Genomic DNA, 27,236 nt, shown 5'->3' with positions numbered 1-27,236 from the left:
TATATATATATATATATATATATATATATATATATATATATATAAGGAATTATACTGCACTCCACTCTTACCTCACTGCTCTGACTGTTAAGGAATTATTTTCTTCAGTGAGCTTTTATATCTGATTTTCCATTTGGCCATTTCTACTTTTTAAGGATTTTTCTTCAGTTAATTTTTGTGCCTCTTTTCCCATGCGACCAATTTCTACTTTTTAAAGAGCTTTTTCTGTTTAGTGAATTTTTGTATATCTTTTTCCACTTGGCCAATTCTGCCTTTTACAAAAACCTTCTTCAGTGGTTTTTTTGTGCCTCTTTTATCATTTGTCCTATTATATTTTTTAAGGTGATAATTTCTTCAGTATTTGTGTATGTGTGTCTTCTTTACCAGACTGTTGACTCTTTTCATGATTTTCTTGCATCATTCTCATTTCTTTCCCCAATTTTTCCTTAGCCTCTCATTTGATTTTTTTATATCCTTTTTGAGCTCTTCCAGGAATTCTTTTTTTTTTTTTTTAAGCAATCGGGGTTAAGTAACTTGCTCAAGGTTACACAGCCAGGTGTTTCTGGGTGGCTGCTGAGTGTCTGAGCCCAGGATTCGATCTCCAGGTCTTCTCAACACTGGAGCCGGTGCTCTTACTTGCTGTGCTACCTGGCCGCCCCTCTTCCAGGAATTCTTATTAGGGGTAAGGGGAGAAATCTGAGATCAATTTATGTTTTTCTTGAGTTTGTGTTTTGAAATTGCCTGTCACCATACTAACTTGCTACAGTTGGGTTCTTTTTTGACTGTTTGTTCATTTTTCCAGCCTATTTCTTGACTTTTAACTTTATGCTAAAGTTGGGCTCTGCTCCTTGGGGTGGAGGAGGCACTGTTCCAAGCCTCAGATGTTTTGTACAACTATATTCAGAGCTAGTTCTGGGGGTCTGTAAGTTTTTAGTTCTTCCAGTGATCTAAGGAGAGGTGTGGTTACTGCTTTCCTGGCTTGTGCTCTGATCTGTGAGTGACATCAAGTACTCTTTTCCCATCCTGCAACTGTGACCAGGGTCCCCTCTTCCCTGCAGCCACAAGCTCTGGTGTGCTGATGCTCCTCCTCTCCCTGGACTGCACCCCAGATCCAAGTTTGGGAAGTGCAACAGAGTCTGCTACCCAGTGCCAGCAAAGGGTCCCTTTTTGACCAGTTGTCTGACCCCCTTGCCATCTGTGGGCTGAGAGCTTCAGAAGTTACCAGTTCAGTCACCTCTAAGGCCTGCTGACAGCTTGCTGATAGAGCCTGCACTGTACTGCACTCCACTCTTACCCCACTGCTACAGACCTTTCTTGCTGACCTTCTTTCTTGTCTTAGGCTGGAAAATTGTTTCACCCCATCTTTATGGATTCTGCTGCTCCAAAATTTGTTTTGAGGTGTTATTTGGAGGGGAATTTGGAGGATCCCAGGCAAGTCTCTCCTTTTCCCCCCATTTTGGCTCTGCCCCCATTGTTTATAACATCTTTATGCAGAGACTGATTAGCTTAGGTATTTATAGTATCAAGCAAATCAATATATAAGCTACGGGGTTTCACTGCATCCCACAGTCATACTTGACCTTTAATCCCGGGTTACAGTACTGAAAGTGTCAGCAACCTGATAGATAAGAATTTGCGTGTTGATCAACATAGACTATGGAAAACCGAATGAAAATCAGGGATGCTTAATGTTGAATTTGACTTCCATCTTCTGGGTCTTTTTTGAAAGATTGCACAGTTTATGTCATGAGGTACCATAAATTTAGACCTCTGATGTTACTTGTAATGGCACCTTGAACCTGTTTGCTCTCTTTACTCATGGTACACTCCTTTTTTTCCCAAACCAGAAGTTGAGTCAAGAGACTATGAGGGAATATTAAAGTAGTCGTTTTTTTCTAGTTTTCTCTGTATTTATAATTCTATCACATTTTATGGGGATTTTCATTAGAGTTATACTTTTTCAAGGTCTTTTGTATTTGTTCTTTTCTTATTCTCCATAGCAATCTTGTAAAGATTGGTTATTATTAAGACAAAGATTATTATTTCTATTTTCTTTACCAGTTCTTTCTCCCCTTCCTTGTCTTGGGTTGCTGTGAACACATGTTCAGGTCAGTAGCCCTGACTATCATGCCAAATCCAGCTTCAAAGTTGAGCTCATATTCTGCATTTCATGAAGCCTTCCCTAGTCACTACAGTCTGCATAGATCTCTTACTCCTCGGGATTCCATCCTACCTAGTACTTAGTTTCTCCTAGTACTCACTCATGTGGCTTTTCCTGAACTTGTTCAGTGAAGCCCGTAGCTTCATACAGCGTAGCTGAGTCAGGAGGTGTTAACGGTAGATTAATTGACCTGTGACCATGTAGGTACTTTGTCACAGAAGAAGAAATATGTCTATCCCACTTCCATAAAGTAGATTGTTTGAGCCAGACAAATATTTAAACCATTCTCACTGTATCTTGCTTCTTGATCTGATAGTGACTTCAACATTGAATTTCTATTTCTACATCTGGCTTCCTGCTCCCTTATAAATCCCTTGTATTTAGGTGACATTGGACTTCATTCTGGGCTGTCCATTGGTCTGTGCTTGCTTGAACCCTTATTCACACCTCTCTACCCCTCTCTTTCCTCAAGTGGGAATTGCCCCAATTTGGGTGGGATAGCTCTCCCTCCACCTAGGTAATAATAACTCACTCCATAAATAATTATTGTGAATTTTGTAGAGAACAACTAATTGGGGGAACAGCACATCCACTCAGGAAGCAGTTGAGTAACACCACAAGACAATGTGACTAAGTGTTAAATCTTGGGGGAAGACATGTGGTATTTCAAAGAAAAGAAAGATCCTAGTGGACTGAGGTTTGGGGGTTTGCTTTTGTTTTTTTGGCGGGGGAATGTGTGATTTAAAGGAGGAGAAATAGAACTTGAGCTAGGCTATGAAAGATGGAGGTAGGATTTGAACATGAGAAGAAGAGCAAGTGTGTCTTGGGGAAATGGGGAGAGTAAGCAGACTGGCCTAGATGGAGTTAGGGCCCTGCAAAAGTCTTGTATGAAACTTAGGATCAGCACCTAGCAAGAAAATCATTTGTATTAATGCTGATGTTCATTAATGGGGAGGGGGGGTAACTGTTTTGCTGAATTACTAACAAAAGGACTTAGGACAAGATGTTAGATATGTAAACTCGATTATTTAAAATTTCTTTCAGCAACTCCATGAATCGGTGAAGAGGAATCGGGATAGTGCTGGCTCCCCTCAGAATGGAGATCAACAGAATGGTTATGGAGAAATGTTTTCTGTGCACAAGAAGCCACGCCATGAAGATACCCTCGGGGTCAGCGTCTCTTCTAATGGCATGCCTCCGTTGTCCCCAATGCGGCAGCTTGACAAGACATCTGGAGGAGATGCCTTACAGCCCAATGGGAAACATTCCCTGGGACTAGATGCCATCAACAAAAAATGTCTTCCAGATTCTAGCCTGCATTCAAATGGTAGCAGTAATGCAAATGATTCATTTCAAATAAGTTTGAATAAAGAACTGAAACAGGAGCCTGTAGATGATCTTCCTTGCATGATCTCTGGAGCTGGCGGCTCTATGTCTCAGAACAACTTAATGCCTGACCTAAACCTTAATGAGCAGGAGTGGAAGGAACTCATTGATGAACTCAATAGATCAGTGCCTGATGAAGACATGAAGGATCTATTTAATGAAGATTTTGAGGAGAAAAAAGATACAGAGACTTCAAGTTCCACTACACAAACCCCATTGCCACAAGACATCAATATTAAGACTGAATTTTCACCAGCCACCTTTGAGCAGGAGCAGTTAGGATCTCCTCAAGTAAGATCCACGTCTTCAGGGCAGACCTTTATTGGGTCATCATCTGTAGCTGTGAGCACAGCCTCTCCGGCAATAGGTGCCTCTCAGACTGGATTCCAGGCAACTGCTTTGCCAGGGGCTGAAAATCCCAACCAGACCATGATGCAGGCATCAAACCAGTCTCAGAATGTACAGAGGCCTCTAGCCACTGTGTTATTATCTGGTCAGGGCTCTGGGGGAAGCAAAGAAATGTCCTCTGCCCACCAGCTTCAGCAGATAGCTGCCAAGCAGAAGAGAGATCAAATGCTTCAGAACCAGCAGCAAACTCAGCAAGTTCACCAGCCTGGGCAGATGAGCAACTGGCCCCCCTCTGGTCCTTCTCATAGTCCATTAGCTGTCCCCTACTCTGTGGAGAACCCAACTAGCCCTTCAGTTTACCAGCAAGATTTCAACAACCAGAAACTCATGATGTCCAGCATGACCAATAAGAGTTCACCTAGAACAGGAGGTAATTACCTCCAACCTAGCCACGTAGGCCTGCTGACTCACCAGCCAAACACCTTGAACCAGAACTCAGTGGCTGGCCAAGCATCTATGCTCGACTATGGCAACACCAAACCTCTCTCCCATTACAAAGCTGATTGTGGACAAGTATCTGGCCAAAATAAGGCACCCATGTTAGCTTATCTGCCACAGCAGCTGCCTCATATGAATGAAGAACAAAACACATTGTATATGTTGAAATCGAAGCCTGGAAATATTCCCTACAGACCACTGGTTCCCCATAGCCAGGTAAACAGATTTGAATTTCGGTTCCCCTGTAATAGGATAAACTGTTGAAGCGAATAGTGGGACAGGGAACTGTGGGAATCAAAAGGAAGGTAGCAGCTGCTCTTAATTTGTTACATGCTGAAAGTACATCTGAGTTAAAGAAAATTCAATCTATGAAAAACCCAGCTTGCAAAACAAGAGTTAGGGAGTGATGCCCTGACTTTTAAAAATGCAGCTCCCTTGGGGTGGCTAGGTGGTGCAGTGAATAGAGCACCAGCCCTGGAGTCACGAGAACCTGAGTTCAAATCCGGCCTCAGACACCACACACACACACACACACACACACACACACACACACACACACACTAGCCATGTGACTTTGGGCAAGTCACAACCTTAGTCGCCCTCCAAAAAGCAAAAAAAAAAAAAATTGCAGCTCCCCTAGTACATTTAAAATATGATTATGCTTGCCCACATTGGCCATACCCATTTCAAAAACATAACCATTGTGTCACATCATTGGTGTTTCACATGTTCTGTGGTTTCAACTTCATAGAAATTGTTAAACACTAACTTGCTTTCTTCATTGCGTCAGTTTGTCCTAGCGTTTCTGCATCTCTAGGCAGACAATCCCTGATTTTTTAGTAAACACAAACAATTTCAGCTTTTCCCTACCTGAGGAGCCTTCCCTTTGGCACATATGAAAGAAGTGTGGCCATTTGTGCAATCCCTGCCCATCCTGGTTTAGCAGGCCCTATGACCTAGGAAAGAGGGAAACAAGCATAATGGAATGTTCACATTCAGTTTTTTTTTGGAGGGCAGTTGGGGTTAAGTGACTTGCCCAAGGTCATATGTAAGTATGTCAAGTGTCTGAGGCTGGATTTGAACTCAGGTCCTCCTGACTCCAGGGCCAGTGCTGTATTCACTGCACCACCTAGCCGCCCCATTCACATTCATTTTTTAACTGACTTCCATATTATTTACCTTTCTATTCACTGGTTTTAAAATTTTTAATTCTCTTTTTCTGGTACGCCTTAGCCTAAGCATAAGATGTTAAGAAACAAAGAATGGAATATTATTCAACATATAGATGCTCCTTGTGGAACATTTTGTATGAAAATAAAATTGATACATTAAATTAATTTCTAAGACTCAGTTGGACGACTGAGGCTCAATGGAGAGAGCTCTGGGCCTGGAGGCAGGAAGACTTGCATTCAGATCTAGCCTGAGATACTTCTCTGGGCAAGTCACTTAACCTCTCTTTACTTCACTTTCCTTAACTATAAAATGAGAATAATTACAACATCTACCAAGCAGCATTGTTATAAGGATTGAGGATCAAAGAAATTATGCTTGTGAAAAGCATTTAGTACAGTGCCTACCACAAAGCAGGCACTGTGTAAGTGCTTGTCCTTTTCCCTTTCTTCCTTAAAAAGCAGACAGACCAGGATATTTGACATTTTAAAAGTTGAACTTCCCCATTAGACCTCACCTGCCATACTGTTTTGCATCCCTCAGGTACACTTCTCACTAATTTGTAAGCCTTATGAATGCGGGATCTGTATCTAAATTCTCTGTCTCCTCAGTGTTCTGTACATAGTAGACATTTAATAGATGTCTTTTTTTTTTTTTTTTTGCTTTTTTTTGGAGGGGAGGGCAGGGCAATTGGGGTTAAGTGACTTGCCCAAGGTCACATGGCTAGTAAGTGTTAAGTGTCTGAGGCTGGATTTGAACTCAGGTCCTCCTGACTCCAGGGCTGATGCTCTATTTACTGCATCACCTCGCCGCCCCTTAATAGATGTCTTTTGAAAGAAGGCTTTTTAAAAGTTTGTTCTACTTATTTGTTGGGATCCTGTTCACCTTGAATCAAGGATTTGCATTTTTTTTTTTAACAAATCCATTAACTTGAGTCCTGCTTTCGTGATTGTTAGGAAAGTAAATTATTCTCTCACCCCAGAGATATGTTTCTTAGCTTATTTTCTTAAAAGCCTAATAATGAATAGAATCTGATCTGAGTCTAAACCTGACAGAGCTCACTCCAAATTAATCCATGGATTGGGAGTTAACTTCAGAAGCTTTTGTTGCATTTTTTAATAACAAAGTCGCATTGATAAAAACTAAGATGAAAGCCCAAACTTCTTTTAAGCTGTAGCCTAAAAGCTAGAGTTTTTCTGGTCACCTTCAGCATTCATTTCCCTTGCAGTCCTGGATGTAACAGAAAATTCCCATTAAATAATATTCAGTGAGGCAGCTAGGTGGTGCAGTGAATAGAGCACCAGCCCTGGAGTCAGGAGGACCTGAGTTCAAATCCAGCCTCAGACACTTGACACATTAGCCATGTGACCTTGGGCAAGTCACTTACCTCCAATTGCCTTGCCTTTCCCCCTCCAAAAAAAATAATAATGATATTCAATGCAAATCTACTACCAAAATGGCACTTTTATTGACTCCTGTATGCTCAGCCCATTGAAAACGTTCTCTGTAGTACTTGCTACATAGAAGTGTCAGATAGACAGCCGCATGCCTGATGATTTTGTTTTTAAAAAGCAGCCTTTAAAATCAGTCATTCTGTAACTTGAGAACCAAGTCTTCCTTCACAGTCCCTAGGGTGTTTGATGGACAGTCAGCTGTTTTGCACAGAATTTCTCCATGCCGTAGTATCCCTGTCTTAATTTATAAGCAACATGTGTTTGGCAGGACCAGAACCCGTCCAATGTTCCTCGTGTCCCAGCCTCCGTGCCAGCGTCGGGCGTTGGCACCCAGCCACCAGCCGTCTCCATGGCAAGTACCCACGGCTCTGCCTATCTCAACACCCAGCAACAAGCCGCAGCCCTGAAGCAACACCAGCTGCTGCTAGACCAGCAGAAGCAGCGGGAACAGCAGCAGAAGCAGCTGCAACAGCAGCAGCATTTCCTGATAGGTCAGAGACAGCAGCAGCTTCTGGCCGAGCAGGTGAGTGAGAGGAGGGACTGACTGTACTGTAACTCTCCAGTTCAAATCCTCCAGACTCACTTCCAAGGGCAGGAAAGTCAGCCTTCTGGGTGTGTTTGGTGGACCCGGGCGGCATGGTATGGCTGAGATCATTGTGTTTTATATTTAAAGCTACTACCATGGTCAAATCTGTCATTTCCTTAACTGAATTTCCTGCCCTAATTCTCTGGGCCCATCACATGGACTCTTTATGAAATTAGTGGCTTTTGTTGTGCTGTACACAACCAGCTCCCTTGTGCAATGGATTTTTTTTATCGGCCTTTTGCAGTTTTGCAGGTCTCTGATGCTCTGAATTAATAAAAATAGGCCTCTTGGGCCTGAGGGTCAGTGTCCTTCCACCCTCCCACCCCACTATCTTGATAGCCCTGGGATTATCTACCATACGCAGGCTGTGTAAATGAGCGTTCTTCAAGGATCCTTATATTTCACTAAGACATTGAAGTAGAACCAAATGTCCTTATTTTAGAAGAGTTTGATTTTTCTAATTATTCAGTCAAAAAGCATTTATTATTAGCACTGTGCTGGGGGGGAAAGTACAAAGAATGAAACAATCCTTAAGTGGGGAGCCACAAGGACATATCACAAATATAAAATGAATAAATACAAACATATGCAAAGTAGTTTGAGAGAGAGGGTACTAGCAGTTGGGCAGGATCAGGAAAGGTTTTCTGTAGAAAGACGATAGTAGAGGGACATTATGAGGAAGAAGGAATGAGAGTGAATCCCAAGTATGAAGCGGAGCCATAAAGACAAGAGATGGAGGGTTGAGTGTAAGATAGTCACGGTCTTTGTCGTGATCTTGGGTGCGTAAATACTGCCTTGGCTCTACAGGAACAGAGAGAAGGCTGGCTGGGCTGAATCAAAGAGTTCTGGATGGATAATAATGTCCACTGATGGAAGAAAGTTAGGTTGGGATCAGGTTGTAGAGAACATCAAAAGCTAAATAAAGGAGATTATATTTTAATCCAGAAGCAATAGGTAGTCTATGGAGTTGATTAAATATTGGTATCACATAGTCCTATAGCAGTGTTTTAGGAGCCTATATGTACTACGGCAATTCCAGACTTGGGTTTTCCAAAGTTTTAACTGGTATACATGCTGCTGCCTGGCCTGTGGCTTGCTGTTCCCCAAATAGGCCTTCCCTTCTACTTTTAAAAGGAAGCTACTGCCTACAGCCAGCATAAGTGAAGGGAATAAATCTTTGTTATATCACCGAGTGGCCTAGAGCTTTTAGTGTAAAAGAACCCAGAGGTATTCAGTTTGTGTTTGATTTTCCCCTGCCTAATTCTGTTTATTGTTGGCTTTTCTTTTTTCCTAGGAGAAACAGCGGCAGGAACAGCAGTTTCAAAGACATCTGACCCGGCCACCACCTCAATACCAGGAGCAAAACCAGACTACTTACCAGCAGGTTGGACAATTTACAGGTAAAGAGACTTGATATTGTTAACAAAAACAGGTTGTGTGTTGGGTATAGTAGAAGCTAGAATTCTTTGGATAGAGTTGATTTCTTCATAAGGTCATACATCTCGATCTGGCCTGTATTTACAGATGAGGAAATTGAGGCCCATCGATGTTAAGTGACACTTGGCCAAAGTCACACAGATGGTAGGCATAAGATGTGGAATTGGAACCCAGATTTCAGGTTGCATACAGTGGAAAGAGCACTGACCAGAGCTCCTCGGTCCAGATCTCACCATTGATACTCACTATTCATGTGACCCTGGGCAAGTCACTTAATCTCTGTGAGCCTCAGTTTCCTCATCTGTAAAATGAGATGATTGGACTAGATGACTTCTGAGGTACCTCTAGACCTGTAATTTTGGGGTCCTCTGACCCCAGAGCCAGCACTTTTCCCTCTCTTGAGACCTTTTGTGGGTTTCCTAGGGCACCACTCTGATTATTTCACCTTACATATGTGCTCCCCACTGCTGACTAGACAAAGTATAGACTTCTTGGCGTTCAGGGCCATCCAGTCTGGCTCCAGCCTATCTTTCCAAGCTTGTTTTATACTATTCCTTTACACTTACTCAGTAGTCCAAACAACATAGCCTTCCCGACATACTGATTCTCATCCTACTCTCCCTCCTTTGCATATGCCTGGAAAGCAATGTCTATCCTCCACACACCTTCGATTTCCATCTTCTGAAGACCCTCCATCCCTTCAAGGCTCTGTTCATGTCTTAATTCTGTAAAGCCTTTCCTGATAAACACACCCAATGAAAGTCATGGCCCCATCTCATATTGGTTTTTTTTTTTTTAAAGCAATCGGGGTTAAGTAACTTGCTCAAGGTTACACGGCCAGTTATTTTGTGTGGGTGCCGAGTATCTGAGGCCAGAACCAATCCCAGGTCTCCCGACATTGGGGCCGACACTCTTACTCACTGCGCCACCTGGCTGCCCCTCATATTCTTCATTCTACTTTTTTTGCCCTCTCCTTTCTATTTAATCTCACTTTCCCTATCATATTTGCTTTTATTGGATTATAATTGTAATTCTAGTACCTTGCATGTCGTTGCTTAACAAATGTTCATTATTATTGAGTTTCTAATCCCTAATAAATTGCCCATAAAAAGTTTCTAATTCTAGAGGTTGGGCTTTCAGTGTAACTAGTATTTTGAGGAGGCCACTGTAATAAAAATGGAAGTGGGGGAAGGACACACAATTCTAAACCAGTTTCTGGGCCCTGTTTCTGAGCCCTTTTTTGCTGGCCTTGCTGGGGACCTGTGGCCTCAAGGCCTGTGCCAGAGTGTGTGCCTTCCCGGTCACCAAAACATAGCTTCCTGGGCCTGAGGAAATTGCTTTGCTTCTACAGCTACACATTAACGCCCAGTTCCCTTTCTGTTGCTGAGATAAGAAGAGACTTAGGGAAGTATGTTCCCCAATATATTTTGCTTCACATCCTTTCCTTCTCTTTAGCCAGCCCTGAATTCAAAGGCAGCTTCTTACATGCAAGGTGTTGTTAATAATGAGATTGTTGACAAACAAATGGAAGGTAGAATTCCTCTAGTCTTAAATGGATTTAATTGTGGTTCACACACAGCGTTCCATCTCCTATCTCTCTGCTCAGGTTCTCCCCATGCCTGGGATGCCCTTTTTGGCCTCTTAGAATAGTTTCCTTCAAAGCTCGGCTCACGCTCCATCTCCTATGTGAAGCCTTTCCTGATCTCCCCCAGCTGCCAGTGCTCCTCCCTGAAAATCACATTGAATTTTCTTTGCATATACTCATCAGTGTACGTGTAGAACATGTGTTCCCCATGGGACATCAGCTCCTGGAAGGCAGGGATGTGTCCCCCCGGGGCCCAGCAGTGTCTCGTACCAAGCAGTGTTTGTGGACTGTTTGATGGTTTCTCATCCCAACCACGCTGTGACTTACGTTGCCGGTACTAAACTTGTTTAGCTTTACAGTGTGGATGGCAGTTTATAGTGGTATTTGTAGTGTTTTCCCTCCCTATATATGTGCTTTTCGATAACTTCTAGAGAAATCGGCCTTGACTTCCTACAGAGCTCTGTGGGGGGAATTTGTGCGGTCAGCTCCTAAAGATACTAATGGTAAATATGAACGTCATAAACTGCAGGTGATTATGAAGCTTCAATTGAGGATACACCTTGCTATTAAAATTTTATTAAAACGTTTTCTCATAGATGCTGACTAACAGAGTTAGTTTCAATTTATCTTCTCTGTCAATCCATAAAGGTTTTATTAAGTTTCTACAGTGTGCCAGGTGTTGTGCTAAAGTCTAAGGATGCAGATGGAAATACATACAGTCCCTTCCCTCCGGGAACTTACAATCTCATACACACACACACACACACACACACACACACACACATGTTTATGTATTTATTCATTTATTTATTGCCCAATAGGAGCTCACAATATGATGGGGAAAGACAACACACCAAAGGAAGCTGAAAGGGGGAGCAGTTCAGAACCATCCAGACACAGTGTGGCTTCTGGGAAATGGGGGAAAAGATTGTGCTGAGACTTCTCCTTAGAGAGAGGCCCAGAGCCCCTGGCCTGGTCCTCCTGTCACGGGCAGGGGCCACTGATGGGATATGAGTACCAGGCATATTCAGTCTATTTTTTCTTAAATTACACATAAAAACAATTTTTAACATTCTTTTTTCTTTTTAATTCTGAGGTCCACATTTTCTTCCTCTCTCCCTCCCCTCACTCTTCCCTAATTCAGCAAGCAATTTGTTATAGGTTATACATATGCAGTCATTCAAAACACATTTCCATATTAGTCCAAGCAGATTCATCCCTGCAGGATAATGAGATTTCTCAGTGATGAGTTTCTTGGAAAAGGAAGGCATGATGGGAAGGTCCAGAGAAGTCTAGAAGCAGTGTAGTTGGTAGGAAATTTTGGAAATTTGGTCTATCTTTAATTTAGGTGTTCAGGAGAGGAGAAAGAGACACAACTGATTTATAAAATCAGTCCCCAAAGAATCATGGGATTATTTCCATCATCTGGAATGCTTTCTTTGGATTTGGCCTCTGTTCTCTGGAGAGCCCCTCCTTGCCACCCCTTCTACAGGGACCATTCTCTTCCTACTTTTAAGTGCCTTGGAACCCTTGGTGTCTGGCCATTACAGGCTGCCTTGTGTTATTGTATCGTCTTTCCCCGGCTACATAAAGAGTAAGCTCTTGAAGTGCAGAGACCACATATTAGTCACTCAATAAATGATTGGTTACTTGATTGAAAGAGTTATGAAGGAAATCATCAACTTTGTCTTTCAGGGTCATCAGCTGCCATGGCTGGAGTGAGTAGCCTGGGTCCATCCAACTCTGGGAGTCCCCGGATGTTTCCTCAGATTCAAATTGGACCTGGACATGGTTCTGTTTCCTCCATTCCTTCAAATCCGAACCAGCAGGATCGAAGTGTGCCTCAGTATACTGGTACACAGACCCTCCAGAGAGGAGGCCTGTACAGCGTGGCCCCTGGAGTGACGCAGATGGTTCCCCAGCACACACCTCAAGCCTCCAATGGCCACACCCACATGCCACGGCAGCCAAATGTTGGCCAGAGCAGCACGGTTTCTGCTGGCTATGGTCAGAACGCCCTGGGGAACGCTGGGCTTCCCCCGCAGCACAGTAAAGGGGCCCTGAATCCCACTTTATCCAAGCCGTCTTTGCCCAGAATGCCAGCCACTGTAGGAGCCCAGAATCCATCATGGCAGCACCAGGGCGTGCCCAACATGAACAGTCAACCACAGGGGAGCAGCAGTGGGAGCCCTTTTCCTGCCACCTCCACCTTTCACATGCAGCAGCCCCACCTGAAGATGACCAGCCAGCAGTTCCCTCAGGGAGGGCCTCAGGTGAACCTCGGCACCAACCGGCCAATGACATCCATCAACTCTGCCGTGTCAGGGCAGATGATGTCGTCCATGAGCACACAGCAGAGGACGAGTGCATCTGCCCAGCAGCAGGTACCCTCTCAGCAAGTCCTGCCCGGGATGAGCTCAGCTGTCCCAGACCTGACTTCATTCAGCCAAAATCCAAACCAGCAGCTGGCAAATCGAGCCGGGCTGCATTGTGGTCAGGGCTACCAGGTGAGGACAGCAAATCAGGAGCTCCCTTTTACCTATAGCACTGCACCAGGCAACAGTGGGTTACAAAATCTAGCTGGTGACACAGATCTCATAGACTCCCTGCTGAAAAATAGGACTTCAGAAGAGTGGATAAATGACTTGGATGAGTTGTTAGGAACACATTAACATGGAGTTCACGGCATCCTGGTTTTGCTACATCCTACATTTTGGTTCTTAACATCAAGAACTTTTGGACCAAAAACCTGTGGCATTGAGGAGCTTTGAAAATCTAGTGGAAGTGGCCAGGAAATGGACCATTGCTTCCCACCGAGCTTGAGTACCCTGTTCTGATGGCACCTGCAGTCCACACGTCATAGGGACACTGCATGTGGGGCAGGGTGGCACATTTAGACAGGCAGAGCCCATTGCGTTGGGCTTATTCTGTTAGTGACATCACATGGTGGGGAGAAAAACAGAAGGCTTTTAAATGTACATTTATATTGAAAAGACCAAAAATCTAGTATCGGACTGGAGAAAAGAAATCAGTGCCATTTTGTTGACTGAACCCAATTTCCCCCTCCATTTTCCATGTTTTTAGATGCTTTATTTGTTTTGGGTTTTTTTTTTAATGGTTTTGTAGCCAGATTTTATGCAATTTGTTTCATAAAGATGATAAAACACATTTTGTCAAATGCTAGATTAAGTCAGTTGTGATATTAGCAAATCTGGAGAGTTATTATCCTATCGTTAATGGCAAACCTTTATTTTTATTTTTAGAAGTTTGTGGGATGAGGTTGTACATGAGAGAAAACCAGCATTTTACCTTAATCCACCAACATCCCCAAATCCACTTCTTTTCTGGCCAAGAATGGTGCATTTGAGTATCTGATTGAGGATCTCTCGTTGTTGAGATGAAAAGGAAGGGTTCATTCACATCAACCCATTGGTGGGTTGCTGTCGGACTTTCTTGTGGCTACCAGCTTCACTAGTTCAATGTTGCTGCCAATAACCACTCTTGAAGGATGCTGAGCCTTTCTCCCACTTGTTTAAAGAGAGACTTTCTTTTGAGAGAGAGGTTTTCTGTTTTTTTTTTTTTTGTTGTTGTTGTTGCTGTTTTTAAGGTTTGTGCCACCACAGTCCATGGCCACCACCCTCCTAAAAGGGAGCTCCAATGCTTCAGGGGTGGGTGCTGTGGTTAGGTCTCAGTCTTGTGACTGACTGTGTGACCAAGCCCAGAAAGGAGGGAGGCATAAAGCTCTTCACCCACTGTAACAAAGGCAAAGCAAAATCCAAATAACAGCTGCCTGTTCTGTGGAAATAGATTTGGGGTTTGTTTTTTGCTCTTCTCTTGTCTTTAAAAGTCTCCCTTTAAACACTCTTGGCTAGAGTGACTGAGGACCTACATGTCCCCAAGATTCCTTTGCAACAAATTCTGCCTACATAAGTAACAGGAGCATAGCAGAAATCACCAGTGATCTGTGAGGGTTTGGTTCATTCAGGGTAAAAGAAACAGTGATAGTATTGGGCGCTTAAGATTCTTGCATCCTCATGGTATCAAAACCTCCCTTCTTTCATCCCCTTGAAACTATTTTTAGTTAAACATATAGTCATTTTAGATTTTCCAAAACCTTTACACTTTTATCCCCTGAAAGCAAAAAATCTTTTGGAGAAATACTCAAATTGGAATAAAAACTCCTGGAAATGCCCTGGCCCAACTACACATCTCGGAATAGAGGTGGGATGCCTCCCAAAGATGTGGGACCAGAGGAGAATACAAAGAGAGGCTGGTTTGGGAGCTCTCTGTGGGGAACGGATGGCACAGACGTGAGAGTACAATTGTATTTTATTGCTGTATTTACAGTTCCTTTTATCAGACAACTTGCACTTTAAGAAAAAGACCTGCTTTTTAACACTAATATTTTCTTTAACCCTTTCTTTATATGCATATGAATTTTTCTTTTATGTCCCACAAACATGCATCAGGTAGATTACTCTGACTTCAGGTCCTGTTCCACAGATTTTTGGTTGTTGCCTGATGACTCTATATTTTTAAAATGAAAGTGAATGCTCACCTCCCACCACATCCAGCTGTTAACGGCAGACCTTACCAACTGCTGCTCCGTGTGCCCCATTCATTGACTTAGAAAATAGGAGTGGAGTGTTGGTTATAAAATAAGGAGCCAGGGAAGGTGGCATCCTAAATTTAGGCCTAATCTTTGTTTCTTGGGGCTCTCAGCATTTTGGGGGGGAGGAGCTAACTCCAATAGATGTGGTTGAAGGTCACATTCAAAGGAAAACTTTCATGTGAAAAATCTCTGTCACTTTCCAGGACAGGGTTTAAAAGAAAAGATTGTAGCATGTAAATGTGGTGGAAATGGTTTCACACCAGCAGTGCCTTTGTCATTAGGGATGCTTGGGACCTCAGAAACTCAGCAATAGCCATGACCCTTCATGGGGTAATATTCACCATTTTCCCTTTGAAATGCCCTAAGTGGGGAAGGAGCTGGAAGGTCCAGGTCCTTCCTGCTTTTCAGTTCCCCCTGAATTCTTCAGAAAGTATATTTGGCTCTCAGAATGCCAAATCAGCCAGAAAAGCCAAGTGGCTGCCCCCCCCCCCACTTTGTTAGTTCCATAAACTGAAAGGCTACATTAGCTGCTTTGGCCCCCTTACTACCAAAAATAGAGCAGTCCATGTCGGGGACTGTAGCTGGCATCGAGCAGCACTGAACAGCTTGTGCCCTCCCTCCTTCTGCCAAAGGGCCCCTGTCTAGGGGCACGGCGCTGCTGGCCAGCAAGCTCTTTGCCCTCAGTTCTTAGACATATGGCTATCTAAATATGCAGTCAGGCTTCCCGTTTGCTGCAGCTTCAAAGCAATAAGATGCAACTCCTGGGACCCCCGGGAACTGCCCGTGGCTTTATTTATGAACTCTCATCAGGAGCGGGTAGGAAGAGGTAACATCCTTACCTGCCAGAAACCAAGACTCGAATAAAACGGTGCTTAGACTTTTGTTATACACATTTCTTTTGTGTAAATAAATGTTTACAGTTTTATATTGAAGATGGAATAAAAATTAGATCTTTTGACTGTATATTTTTTACTTTTTATAGATTTTAAAACTGTATAATTCTTTATATATGTGGGGGGAGGGAGGTGGGGAGTTATGCTAAGTTTTATGCCTGTAAATGGAGAACAGTCGAAATCAATGCTAACCTTTTATGCCCTGTTTTTGTATAAAGATCCTATTAATCCCCTGATTCTTTCACTTCACTTAACTGGCACACACCAAAAAGAGAACCTTCACTTTCCTGTTTTATTATTATATGAAATAATAAAAGTATTTTACTAGTATGAAAACTGGCTCTGCTGTTTGCCTGAATGTGTCCCCTCACTTCTGGAGCTGGCAATGGCAGCGTCTGGCCTACTGTGACTAAGTCTAAACTGAGTCGGTATTTTCCATTATGTTTCAGTGTACAACCTCTAATGTAAAGTTTCAAGTCGAAATTAGGGTGGCTAGAAGTGAATCTACAAAGCATTTTATATTTGCAGAGTGCTTGCTGACCATTTCATATGCTCCCTTCATGCTAAGTTCACGATTGAGATTGTTACAGAAAAGAATGCAAGCAATATTTGTCTCTGAATAGTCATTTTTGCAGAATTGGAGTTGGAAGAAAAGACTCCTGAGGGGTTGGGAGAGACAGAATATCAGGTTTCAAGCATTCGAAGGGCAATCAGGTGGAAGAAGGATTAGTAGGGATCTTTTTGACCCCAGAGGGTGAAACTAGGTGCCTTGGGGAAGTAAGAGAGGCCAAAGCTTGATGCTAGGAAAAACTTCCCAATAAAGCCGTTGCAAAGTGAGATGCGCTGCCTCGGGACATTGCAAGCTCCTCTTGAAGATCTTCCAACAGAAGCTGAATGACCCTGGAGGTGTCAAGTAGGGATTCCCTTCAGGTCCCATGCTGTCCTGTCCTTCCCTCCAACTCTGGAATTCTAGGAGACCTTAGAAGGCAGCTGGTCCAATCCCCAGCTGGTAGATGAATCTCTGTAGCAACTTCTGCTTTGCTATCTACAGTGAAAGAAAATTCTGTAGGCTAAAGTATCCCTTTTCATTTTTCTTTACATGGACATGAAATCTCTCCATCTACAGAGGCCACCAACTGCTTATTTGATTCTCTGGGGCCAGGCAGAACAAGTTTAATTCTTCCACATCAACCTTGCAAAAATTGAGGACCACCATGTGATCTCTCTGCCTTCTCCAAGTTCTTTCAGCCCAGTCTTCAAGGACAGGGCACGGGAGGCAGCCCTCCAGCTGAGGGTTCCCCGGGGCAGAGGACGGTGGGATTGTCTACTTTATCCCCGATGCTGCACCTCCCTTAATGCACCTTATGATGGCCCTAGTTTCTGGGTAATCACATCACATTCTTGACATGTTGAGCTTGCAGTTCCATATGGCCTCCCAGACATATTATGGGACCTGATATAAAGTTAGGCCTGCCCTGCCACCACCTACGTTTTTATACTTTTTTTTTTCTCTTGCATCCAGTTGTAGGAATTTAGGCAATGTGGTAAAATGAAAGGAACACAGGTCTTGAGTTAGACCAGATCTGGCCTTGAATCCTGCCTCCATTTCTTACTAGCCATTTCTTGTTCTTCGGTCATTTTCAATCATGTATGACTTCTTGTGACCCAGTTTGGGGTTTTCTTGGCAGAGATACAGGAGTGGTTCACCATTTCCTTCTCCAGCCCATTTTAAACGGAGGCAAACAGGGCTAAGTGACTGGCCCAGGATCACACAGCTAGCTGGTATTAGGCTGGATTTGAATGTACCCCCTGTGCCTTTAGCTGGCCTTTGATCATTTTATCCTTCTGAGCCTGTTTCTACATCTGCAAAATAGGATATCTGTAGAAACCAAAGAGTTGTGAGGATAATCTAATGAGATAAAAAAGCTAAAACAGTTTGTTTTAAAACAAAAAAAACAAACAAACCATGATCTACACTGTGGAAATGGAAATGTCAATTCTTGTCCTCATCAGTCCATCTGTCCAGCTTGTTGGAATCTTTCTGGATCATGGTTGGATAACCAAGGTACTAATCGTCCCAGTTTCGTGTTATCTGCAAATGGTTATTATAAAATGTGGAAAGGAGCAACATTGAGAAGAGGTTCCCAGAGTCTCAACTGGAAGCTCCCTTCAGGTTGACAATTAATTAGCCATTAATCATCACTCTCCATCAGGTGTTTCAAGTAGCTCTGGCTCACTCAATTGTACAGTTATCCAGCCCACTTTTCTTCTATTGTAAGAGGCTGCTGAGGTTAGCAACTTTTTTAGAGTTCAAAATTTTGTAGATTTGCTTTTTCTTTTTGGCAAGGCAATCGGGGTTAAGTGACTTACCCAGGATCACACAACTAGTAAATGTCAGGTGTCTGAAGCTGGATTTGAACTCGGGTTCTTCTGACCCCAGGGTCGGTGCGCCACCTAGCTGCCCCAATTTTGTTATTTTCAGAATCCTAAATATTTCCCCATTCAATCTTTTGTCCTTGCTTCTCTCCATGATTCCTCAAAGATCATGTTAACTGTAAAGTCACTTCTAAATTTTTTCTGGACCCTAAGATAAAATTATTCTGGCTCTAAAGACATGAACTAATTTAAAAGATTTTTTTTTTTTACTGGTGGGGTGGCTAGGTGGCACAGTGAATAGAGCAGCAGCCCTGGAGTCAGAAGGACTTGAGTTCAAATCCAACTTCAGACACAACGCGAAACTAGCCATGTGACCTTGGGCAAGTCACATAACCCCATTTGCCTTGCCTTCCCCCCACCAAAAAGTTAAAAATTTTTTTACTGACTCCTCACCTACCTTCATCATGAATGCCCTATGCTTAGCATAGCCTTTCCGATTTGAAGACCATTTTCCTTGATACCAAGCCAGCAAGCATGTGCCAGACGGGCACTGTGCTAATCACTGGTGATACAAAGGCCAAAACAGTCCCTGTCTCAAGAGAGTTCACAATCTAATGGAAGAGATGACATGAAAGCAACTACATACAAACAGGACCTGTAGAGGATAAATCTAATCTAATCTTAAGAGAGAAGACACTGGCATTAAGGGGGACCATGAAGGGCTTCCTGCAGAAGGTGGGCTTTTAGTTGAGACTAGGAGGAAGCCAAAAGAGGGGATTCTATGCATGGTGGGGATAGCCAGTAAGAATGCATGCAACTCAGAAGGCCAAGTGTCATGGTCAAGGAACACCATGGGAGCCAGTGTCCCTGGATCTGAGTCCATGGGGATAAGTAAGTTTAAAAAGACTAGAAGGTAGGGAGGGGGCCGGGTTATAAAGGGCTTTGAAATCCAAACAAATTGTTTTAAAAGTGATCCTGGAAGAGGGCCCAGGACAGTCACTTTTAGTGTATATGACCTGGATAAAGATCCAAGAAAGTGACAGAGAAGGAGCAGACGAGGGTAGGAGGAGAACCAGGAGAGAGAGGTGGCCATGAAAACCTAAAGAGAAGAAAGTGTCAGGGAGAGGATCAAAGGCTGTGGAAAGGTCACACAGGGTGAAGACTGAGATCATTGGTAACTGGAGAAAGCATTCCCAGGTGAATGATGAAGTCAGAAGCCAGACTGTAGAGAATTAAAAAGAAAGCAAAGTCATTGGTTTTAAACAGCCTTCTCAGAGTTAAGCTACCAAAGGGAGATGAGACATGGGACAATAGCTGTCAAGTGAGGGTGTTCTGGGAGAAAGGGAGACGTGGGTGTATTTGTAAGCAGTAGGGAGGAAGTGAGGAGACAGCTTGAAGAGGAGTGAGATGGAATCATGCTCAGATAGAGGAATTTCAAAGTTCAGGAACATGGGAGTGGAACACAAGGATGAAGAAGACAAGATCAAAGCTACAAGGGTCACTGTGTGCAGCGGAGGTTGGGAGGAGGAGTAGGTCATGGGAAATGAATAAGTAGAAGAACTGAAAAATTAGGGTGTTTGAGTATCAATATCAAGGCACCTTGGTATGAGGGGCATACTTGGCAAGAAGAGAAAGATTAGGCAGACTACATTCACTGAGGAAGGAAGGAGAGTTGGTAGATAACAGTTATCAGAATGTTGACAGAGAAGATAAGAAAAAAAATTTTTAAGTAGTTCTTCCTCCGTCACTTATTTAAAATTATAAAAAGCAGCAGGCCTCTCCCTTTGTTCTTGTTCACAACATAACCAAAAGAGTCGTTTTTATTGTTCCTAGCATTTTTTGTGGCTGTCAGATAAATATGGACTTTGACATTATTCACAGTATTCTTAGATTTTTTGCCACACTTACACTTATCCTTGGTTATAAGGTATAGTCAATTACAGGGTATTTAGGGAAGGTGGGCACTGGTAGAGGCAGCTTCCTGCAGAAGCTGGTGCTTGAGCTGCATCTCAGAAGAAGAGAGGGACCTACGAAGCTGAGGGGAAGAAATGCATGACACCTGGGACATAAGCAACGGAGTGTTACATGGGAGAAGCACAGAGAGGTCCAGCTTGCCTGGAAACTTTCCAGTAAAATCTGGGGTAAAACAAGGATGCTCATTATTATTGCTATTAATGCTAGAAATGTTAGCAATAAGAAAAAGAAATTGATGGAATAAACACAGGCAGAGAAGAAACAAAACCATCACTTTTTGTAAATGGTATGAAGGTCTATTGAGTCAACTCTAAAGAGTCAAATAAAAGCTAATTGAAACTATTGTACATTGCAGCAAAAGTACAGAATAGAAATAAATCCACATAAATCATTAGTATTGTTTTATAATACCCACAAACCCGTCAGGAAGAGATAGAAAGATAAATTCCATTCAGAGTAACCACAGAATGTATAAAATTTATAAAATACTTGAGAATGTCACCAAGACACACAAAGGAATGAAAACAACTACCAATTAACCTTTACACAAATCAAAAGACCTAAATATTGGAGAAATATTAATTGTTTGTGGGAAGGTCATAGCACTATAATAAAATTGATAATGCTACCTAAAACAATTTATTTTTTCAGTGCCATGTCAACCAGTGTAGCAAAGTATTATTTTATACAGCTAAAAGTAACAATAATGAATTTTATCTAGAAGAATAAAAGATAGATAATATTTTTTTTAAGCAGGGAAGGAGTCCTAGCAGTTACTAGGTCTTCAGATATGCTACAAAACTGTAGTCATCAGAATAAACTGATAATGGTTAAAAATAGAGAGGGGCAATCAGTGGAAAAAATCAGGTACATAACATACAAAGTTAATGAACACAGCAGCATAATGTTGAATAAACCCAAAGATCCCATCTACTGGGAAAAAGATTCATTATTCAACAAAGACTGATGGGAAAATGAAAGCAATTTAGTAGAAATTGGTTATAGACCAAAATTTCATAAAATGGATCAAGATAAGTTCCAATGGAAAACTAAATTACACATGAACAAATTAGTGGAGCAAGGAAGAAATTGTCTTTCAGATCTATAGTAGAGGAAAAGTTCACAATGAGGGATAAGAGAGGATAATGTTGATTACATAAAATTCTTAAAGTTTATGCATAAACAAGAAAAATACAGTTAAAATGAGAAGGGAAATAGGTTAAAAGAGAAGTGGAAGGGATTGGAAAGAAGAGCATATGTTCTGAGGTTGGCCTTGGTAAAAAGAAGGGCCACCTCATTGTCATACTGGGGGAGAAACAAAGGAGAGGATAGAGAGACAGAGACAGAGGAAAGAGAGAGGGAGGGAGGGAGAGAGAATGTGTGAGAGAGAGAGGGAAGAGATAAAGAGACATGGGGGCAGTGAGAGAGAGAGAAAGAGAGAGAGAGAGTGTGTGTGTGAGAGAGAGGGAAGAGAGAAAGAGACATGGGGGCAGTGAGGGAGAAAGGGGGGAAGAGGAGAAGAGGGAGAAAGTATGTGTGAGAGAAGAGAAGAAGGAGAGACAGAGACAGAGGAAAGAAAGAAAGACAGAAAGAGACAGAGAGAGGGGAGGGGGAGAGAATAGAAGAGAGGGAAGAGAGTAGTTTGGGAGAGGCTTAAGGAGGATAGAGAAAGTTTGAAATAACTTCTGTAGGATAAGAAATAGAGAATCAATTAGGGAGAAATAAAAGCATTGCTTTAGGGAGGGTCCAGTTGAAGTCAGATAATCTGAATTTATAATGTACTTAATTGACCCAGTTATGTGACTTCTTCCAACACAGTTCAGCAGCCCATGAATCAGAAGCAGAGGAGTCAGACCGTGGGAGTGATTTAGGGCTGAGATTTGACAAAGGATGAGCAGTGATAAGACAAGTCAGGGATTCGAGATGAATTGGCAAGGAGAAAAGTATAGTCAGAGCAGGGTTAATGGCCTGAGAGAGTATTGAAGAGATAGGTTTAGGAAGAGAAAGGCATAAGGAGAAGTGGAATGATAGCAAGTTATTGTCAAATAGATGACTGTCAGAATTTTGTTTTGTTTTGGTTTTTGTTTATTTACTTTTATTTTACAACATTCAGTTCCACAGTCCCTTGAGTTTCAAATTTTCTCCCCCTCCCTCTTTCCCCCCCCCCCCATCATGGCAGAATGCACTTGAATAAGGATCTACAAATATCTTCACATTAATCATTAGGTTGTAAAGAAGGATTATAACCGATGGAATGATCAATGGGAAAGAGGAAACAAAACAAGAAAAAGAGAGCAAGTAGTTTGTTTCAATGTCAGAATTTTTAATGAAAGGAAATGGAACACTTGTGGTTAATAGTGAGGTCTAGTGTACATTTATGTGTGGCTATGGTTGAGTGAAGGAGGAGGTCATCGGATGTAAGAAAGCCTAGGAATTGGAAGGTTAGGGAGCTTGAAAGAGCATCAATGTAATGTTGAAGTCTCCTAACAGTTGGGTAGGAATTGGGTTAAGGGAAGGAGGCTGTAAATAGAAAAAATCCACTGATCACTACCTGAAAGGGATCCCAGGAGGAAAACTTACAGGAATATCATAGCCAAGTTTCAAAGTTGCCAGGTAAAGGAGAAAATATTGGAAGTAACAAGAAAAAAAATTAAATATTATGTAGATTCAGTAAGGATTTCACAAGACCTGGCAGGTACTTACATTGAAGGACTGTAGGACTTGGAATACTATATTTCATAGAGCAAAATAACTCCAGCAAAGTTAAGCATAATCTGAATGGAAAAAAAGGATATTTAATGAACCAAAAGACTTTCAGGTGTTTGTGATAAACAAAAACAGCAGAATTTAAGGGAAAATTCAAATATAATATCCAGGAGTACTATAAGGTAAACATTAAGGACCAATTATAAGGTACTCAATAAGGTCAAGTTGTCTACTTCTTATATATGAAAACATTATCAGTTCTTTTAAGATTGTCATACTATTTGGGTAGTTTGAAAGAAAGGCTTGGGCTAAACTGAGTATGATGGGGTGATTCTAAAAAAAATAAAACTGTAGGGAGAGATAAAAAGGCACAATTATCTCATACAACTAATATATGACTAAGACAAAAAAGGAAAATTGATACAGAAGATAGTGTGGCCTGAAAGCGCACCCTCCTCAGGAACAGGTTAAAACAGGAACAGCATATATATCAAGAAGGATATACAAATCCTCTAAATTCAGAAAGAATAAAAGGGCAAGGGGATTGGGTAGGGGAAGAAGATAAGGGAGGGACTCTTGGAGGGGTAGGTAGGTATAGCAGCAAGCACCCCAAGCGTCCTCAGGGTTTGCTGCCAATACAGGTTCTTAGATCTGCTTTGTTAAAGGAAAGCAACTCAAAATGGGTTAACAAGCTTACTTTAATCAGTCAGACATATATTGTTTACCTTGTTCAGGGGAAAAGGTCAGCACCCTGAACTTCAAAGTACACAGACAGAATTATCAAGACAGAAACAGATCTAGTAGACAGATTTCAAACTGTCCAACCATTACATCCATACCCAAGTCAACATCTGGGTTTCAACATCTGGGTTTTTTCAAAGTTGGGGGGCTCAGGACAACGGCTTCCCAGAATCCATATCAAATCACAGAACGCTTCTCAAAGTGAGCCCCCAAAACAAAGCCTCACATCAGGGCTTATATAGCCTTCTCCTGGCTCAGAGAATGTAACAACCTTATTGACTCACTGGCCAATCAAGAAGTATCTACTGAAAAACAAGCCTCCCACCCCAGGCTCCAGGTGCACTTTAGCCTAGGGGCAGGGAAGATCTTTAAATTTACATTCCCATTACAGTAGGTTAAGGAACAGGAGGACAATGTAGTGGACAGAAATAAAACAGAGGAATGAGAAGGGATAGGAATACAGTGAGAAGGATAGTGAAGAAAAATAGGAAAGAGGAAAATATACAAGAAGTAATTATAGCTTAGAATGTGAATGGGATGAATTTAACCATAAAATGGAAACTAATAGGAGATTAAAAATTTGAATTCAACAATATGTTGCTTTCAGGGAATGCTATAAAAATGAGAGATATACACAAACATAAAATAAAGGTTGGCAGTAGAATTTGTTATGCAAAAAAGCAAGGGTAGTAAACATGATCTCAGACAAAGTTAAAACTAAAATAGATTTAATTAGAAGAAAAAAATAGGGAAACTACACCGTTGGCTATATTATTCATTATTGTTTTAGACCATTTAAAATAACTAGACAGTATGAAATACCTGAGAGCATACCTATACAAACATAAACATAAAACATTTTTTATACAAATAAAGTAGATCTAAATAATTGAAGTAATACTTATTGTTCATGGGCAGATAAAGCCAATATAATTTTACCTAGCTAATCTATTTATGTAATGCCATCCCAATTGAATTATTTAAAAAATTATCTTACAAGGGGCGGCTAGGTGGCTTGGTGAATAGAGCACCAGCCCTGGAGTCAGGAGGACCTTGGTTCGGATTCGACCTCAGACACTTAACAGAAAAACTAGCCATGTGACTTTGGGCAAGTCACTTAACCCCAATTGCCCTCCAAAAAGCAAAAAAAGAAATTATCTTACAGAGATAGAAAAAAATAATAAGTTTAATTTGGAAGAATAAAAGATCAGGAAACCAGGGGAAAGAAGATATAAAGGAAGCAGATTCATCACTATCAGGCCTTAAATTATATCATAAAGTGAGAGCATCATTGAAGTGTAAAATGAAATGTAAAAATTTTGATTCTTTTAAATTAAAAATGTCTTGTATAAATAAAACCTATGCAGCCAAGAACAGAAGAATTGCAGAAAATCGGGGGGGGGGGAACTTTTATAGACAACCTCTCAAATAGAATGTGATTGGATTGGAATATTACTGTGGTGTATGAAATGATGGGCTGGTTGATAAAGGAAAACATGGAAATACTTGGACATATGAGCACAAGATGCTGTCCACCTTCAGAGAAACAGATAACAAGTGGAAATAAGCATAGTACAATCTTACATATATATCTATGTAAATATATATGTGCATATGTGGAGGGGTTGTGAGGAGTGTATATGTGTGTGTATATATGTGTATATATATACATATATATAAAATCTGGCCTTAATTGTAATCTTTTTTTTTAGAGGGGGGATAAAGTAAAAAGTACACAGCAGAGACCAAGAGAAAACCTGCAAGTAAGCAAAGAAAAACTGGACAGCTTTTAAAACAATGTATAATATTTTTTTCTAGACTTTCTTGAAATAGAAATTTATTGTTTATATTGAACCCTTTTCTTTTCTTATTTTGTATTTAAGTTTAAAACAAACTTTAAAACAAAAAAAAAAAGAGGGGCAGCTAGGAAGCACAGTGAATAGCACTGGCCCTGGAGTCAGGAGGACCTGAGTTCAAATGCTGCTTCAGATACTTAACACAAAAAAAAACTAGCTCTTGGGCAAGTCATTTAACCCCAATTGCCCTACCTCCCCCCCTCAAAAAAAAGCAAAACGCTTAAAAAAAATTATAAAAAAAAAAAAAAGCAACCATGGCTGTCTGAAAAAAACAAAAAAGGAGAGGGAGAATGTGAACCAGGTACCAAAACCCTTTGGGAAAAGGAGCAGAAGGGGCCCGTACCTAATAGCCACCAGGGTATGGATTGAGGGGAAAACATTAATTTTTTGTACTTCAGGGGAGAGACTGCTGAGTAAGGGCAGTAAATGGACAGCCTGGAAGTGGCTGTGGGAAGCAAAGCATCCTCTGACTCCCCCTCCAGGATTTTGGAGGTTTGGGGAAGGGAAAAAGAAGGTATGATCAGTGCTGGAGAAGACGGTCAGGTATTCAGGTTATCTGGGGAAGCCAGAACTCATTGCTGGTAGAGAGAGAAGTCTGGAACAAGGGAATGAAGGGAAGTTTGTTATACAGACAGAAGGCACAATGACCAGTGATTAACTAATACAGAGAGAAGAGAAACAGGTAGTGGGAGCTTGCTAGTTAGTCATAGGACTAATAGTTGGTGGCAGATAAATAATAATGAAAGGGGCGGTCCTTGCTGGGCAAGGGTGTTTAAATTTTTTTTTTTAAGATAAGGAATAAGTAGGGGCAGCTAGGTGGCACAGTGGATAGAGCACCAGCCCTGGAGTCAGGGGGACCTGAGTTCAAATCCGACTTCAGACATTGTGAACCTGGGTACCTTAACCCCAATTGCCTCAAAAAAAAAAAGATAAGGAATAACTGAGAACCTTCGATATTTGTTCACTGAATACCTGGCACAGTGCTTGACATTTAATAGATTCTTGATAGCTGATGTTGACAGATTGATGGACAGCTCCCTCTCCCAAGGAGTCTTGACTATTAGCAGTGCATCCCAGAAGCCTCCTAGGAGGCAAGGCTTCCAGGGCTGCTTGGCTGGGATGAAGGAATGGGGAGCTGCACCACTCTCTCTCTTTTCCGGTTCAGCAGCTCCCTTAATTGTACCGAAGGATTTCCCATCCGCCCCATGGGAACTTGGATCTCGCTCAATTGCTTTCAGGCGGCTCCTTCAAAGAAGTCTTGGGCCTTGTCTGTGTTTGGGGTCTGTCCTCTAGAGACAAAGTCCAGGCTCTGGGAGGGACAATCCTGGGCTGAGGATGGGGAGAATCGACCCCGCGTGCGAGCTTGTGGGAACCAGCGGGGACAGAGGGCTCAGTCCAATAAACCTCTGTAAAGCACTTCCTCTGAGAGCGCTATGCTTGGGGCCGGAGCCAG

General features: G+C 41.9%; 1 protein-coding gene across 1 annotated transcript in view; it reads left to right on the top strand.

Moving 5' to 3' along the window:
• The window catches only part of MAML1 (mastermind like transcriptional coactivator 1), a 53,671-nt gene extending 37,205 nt beyond the window's left edge, over positions 1-16,466 (top strand). Inside the window, exons 2-5 of the mRNA XM_069077755.1 lie at positions 3,206-4,609; positions 7,286-7,540; positions 8,898-9,003; positions 12,321-16,466. Of these exons, the coding sequence (XP_068933856.1) occupies positions 3,206-4,609; positions 7,286-7,540; positions 8,898-9,003; positions 12,321-13,297 (2,742 nt within the window). The 3' untranslated portion in view covers positions 13,298-16,466. The remainder of the gene's footprint in view (positions 1-3,205; positions 4,610-7,285; positions 7,541-8,897; positions 9,004-12,320) is intronic.
• Positions 16,467-27,236: the final 10,770 nt, after the last annotated feature.

Source organism: Petaurus breviceps, unplaced genomic scaffold (genome assembly GCF_028583685.1).
Source record: "Petaurus breviceps papuanus isolate PSGF00001 unplaced genomic scaffold, PetGlider_PUasm1.0 90994, whole genome shotgun sequence".
NCBI classification, from domain to species: domain Eukaryota; kingdom Metazoa; phylum Chordata; class Mammalia; order Diprotodontia; family Petauridae; genus Petaurus; species Petaurus breviceps.
The sequence above is the reverse complement of the archived record's forward strand: the minus strand, read 5'-3'. Positions and strand labels throughout refer to the sequence as shown.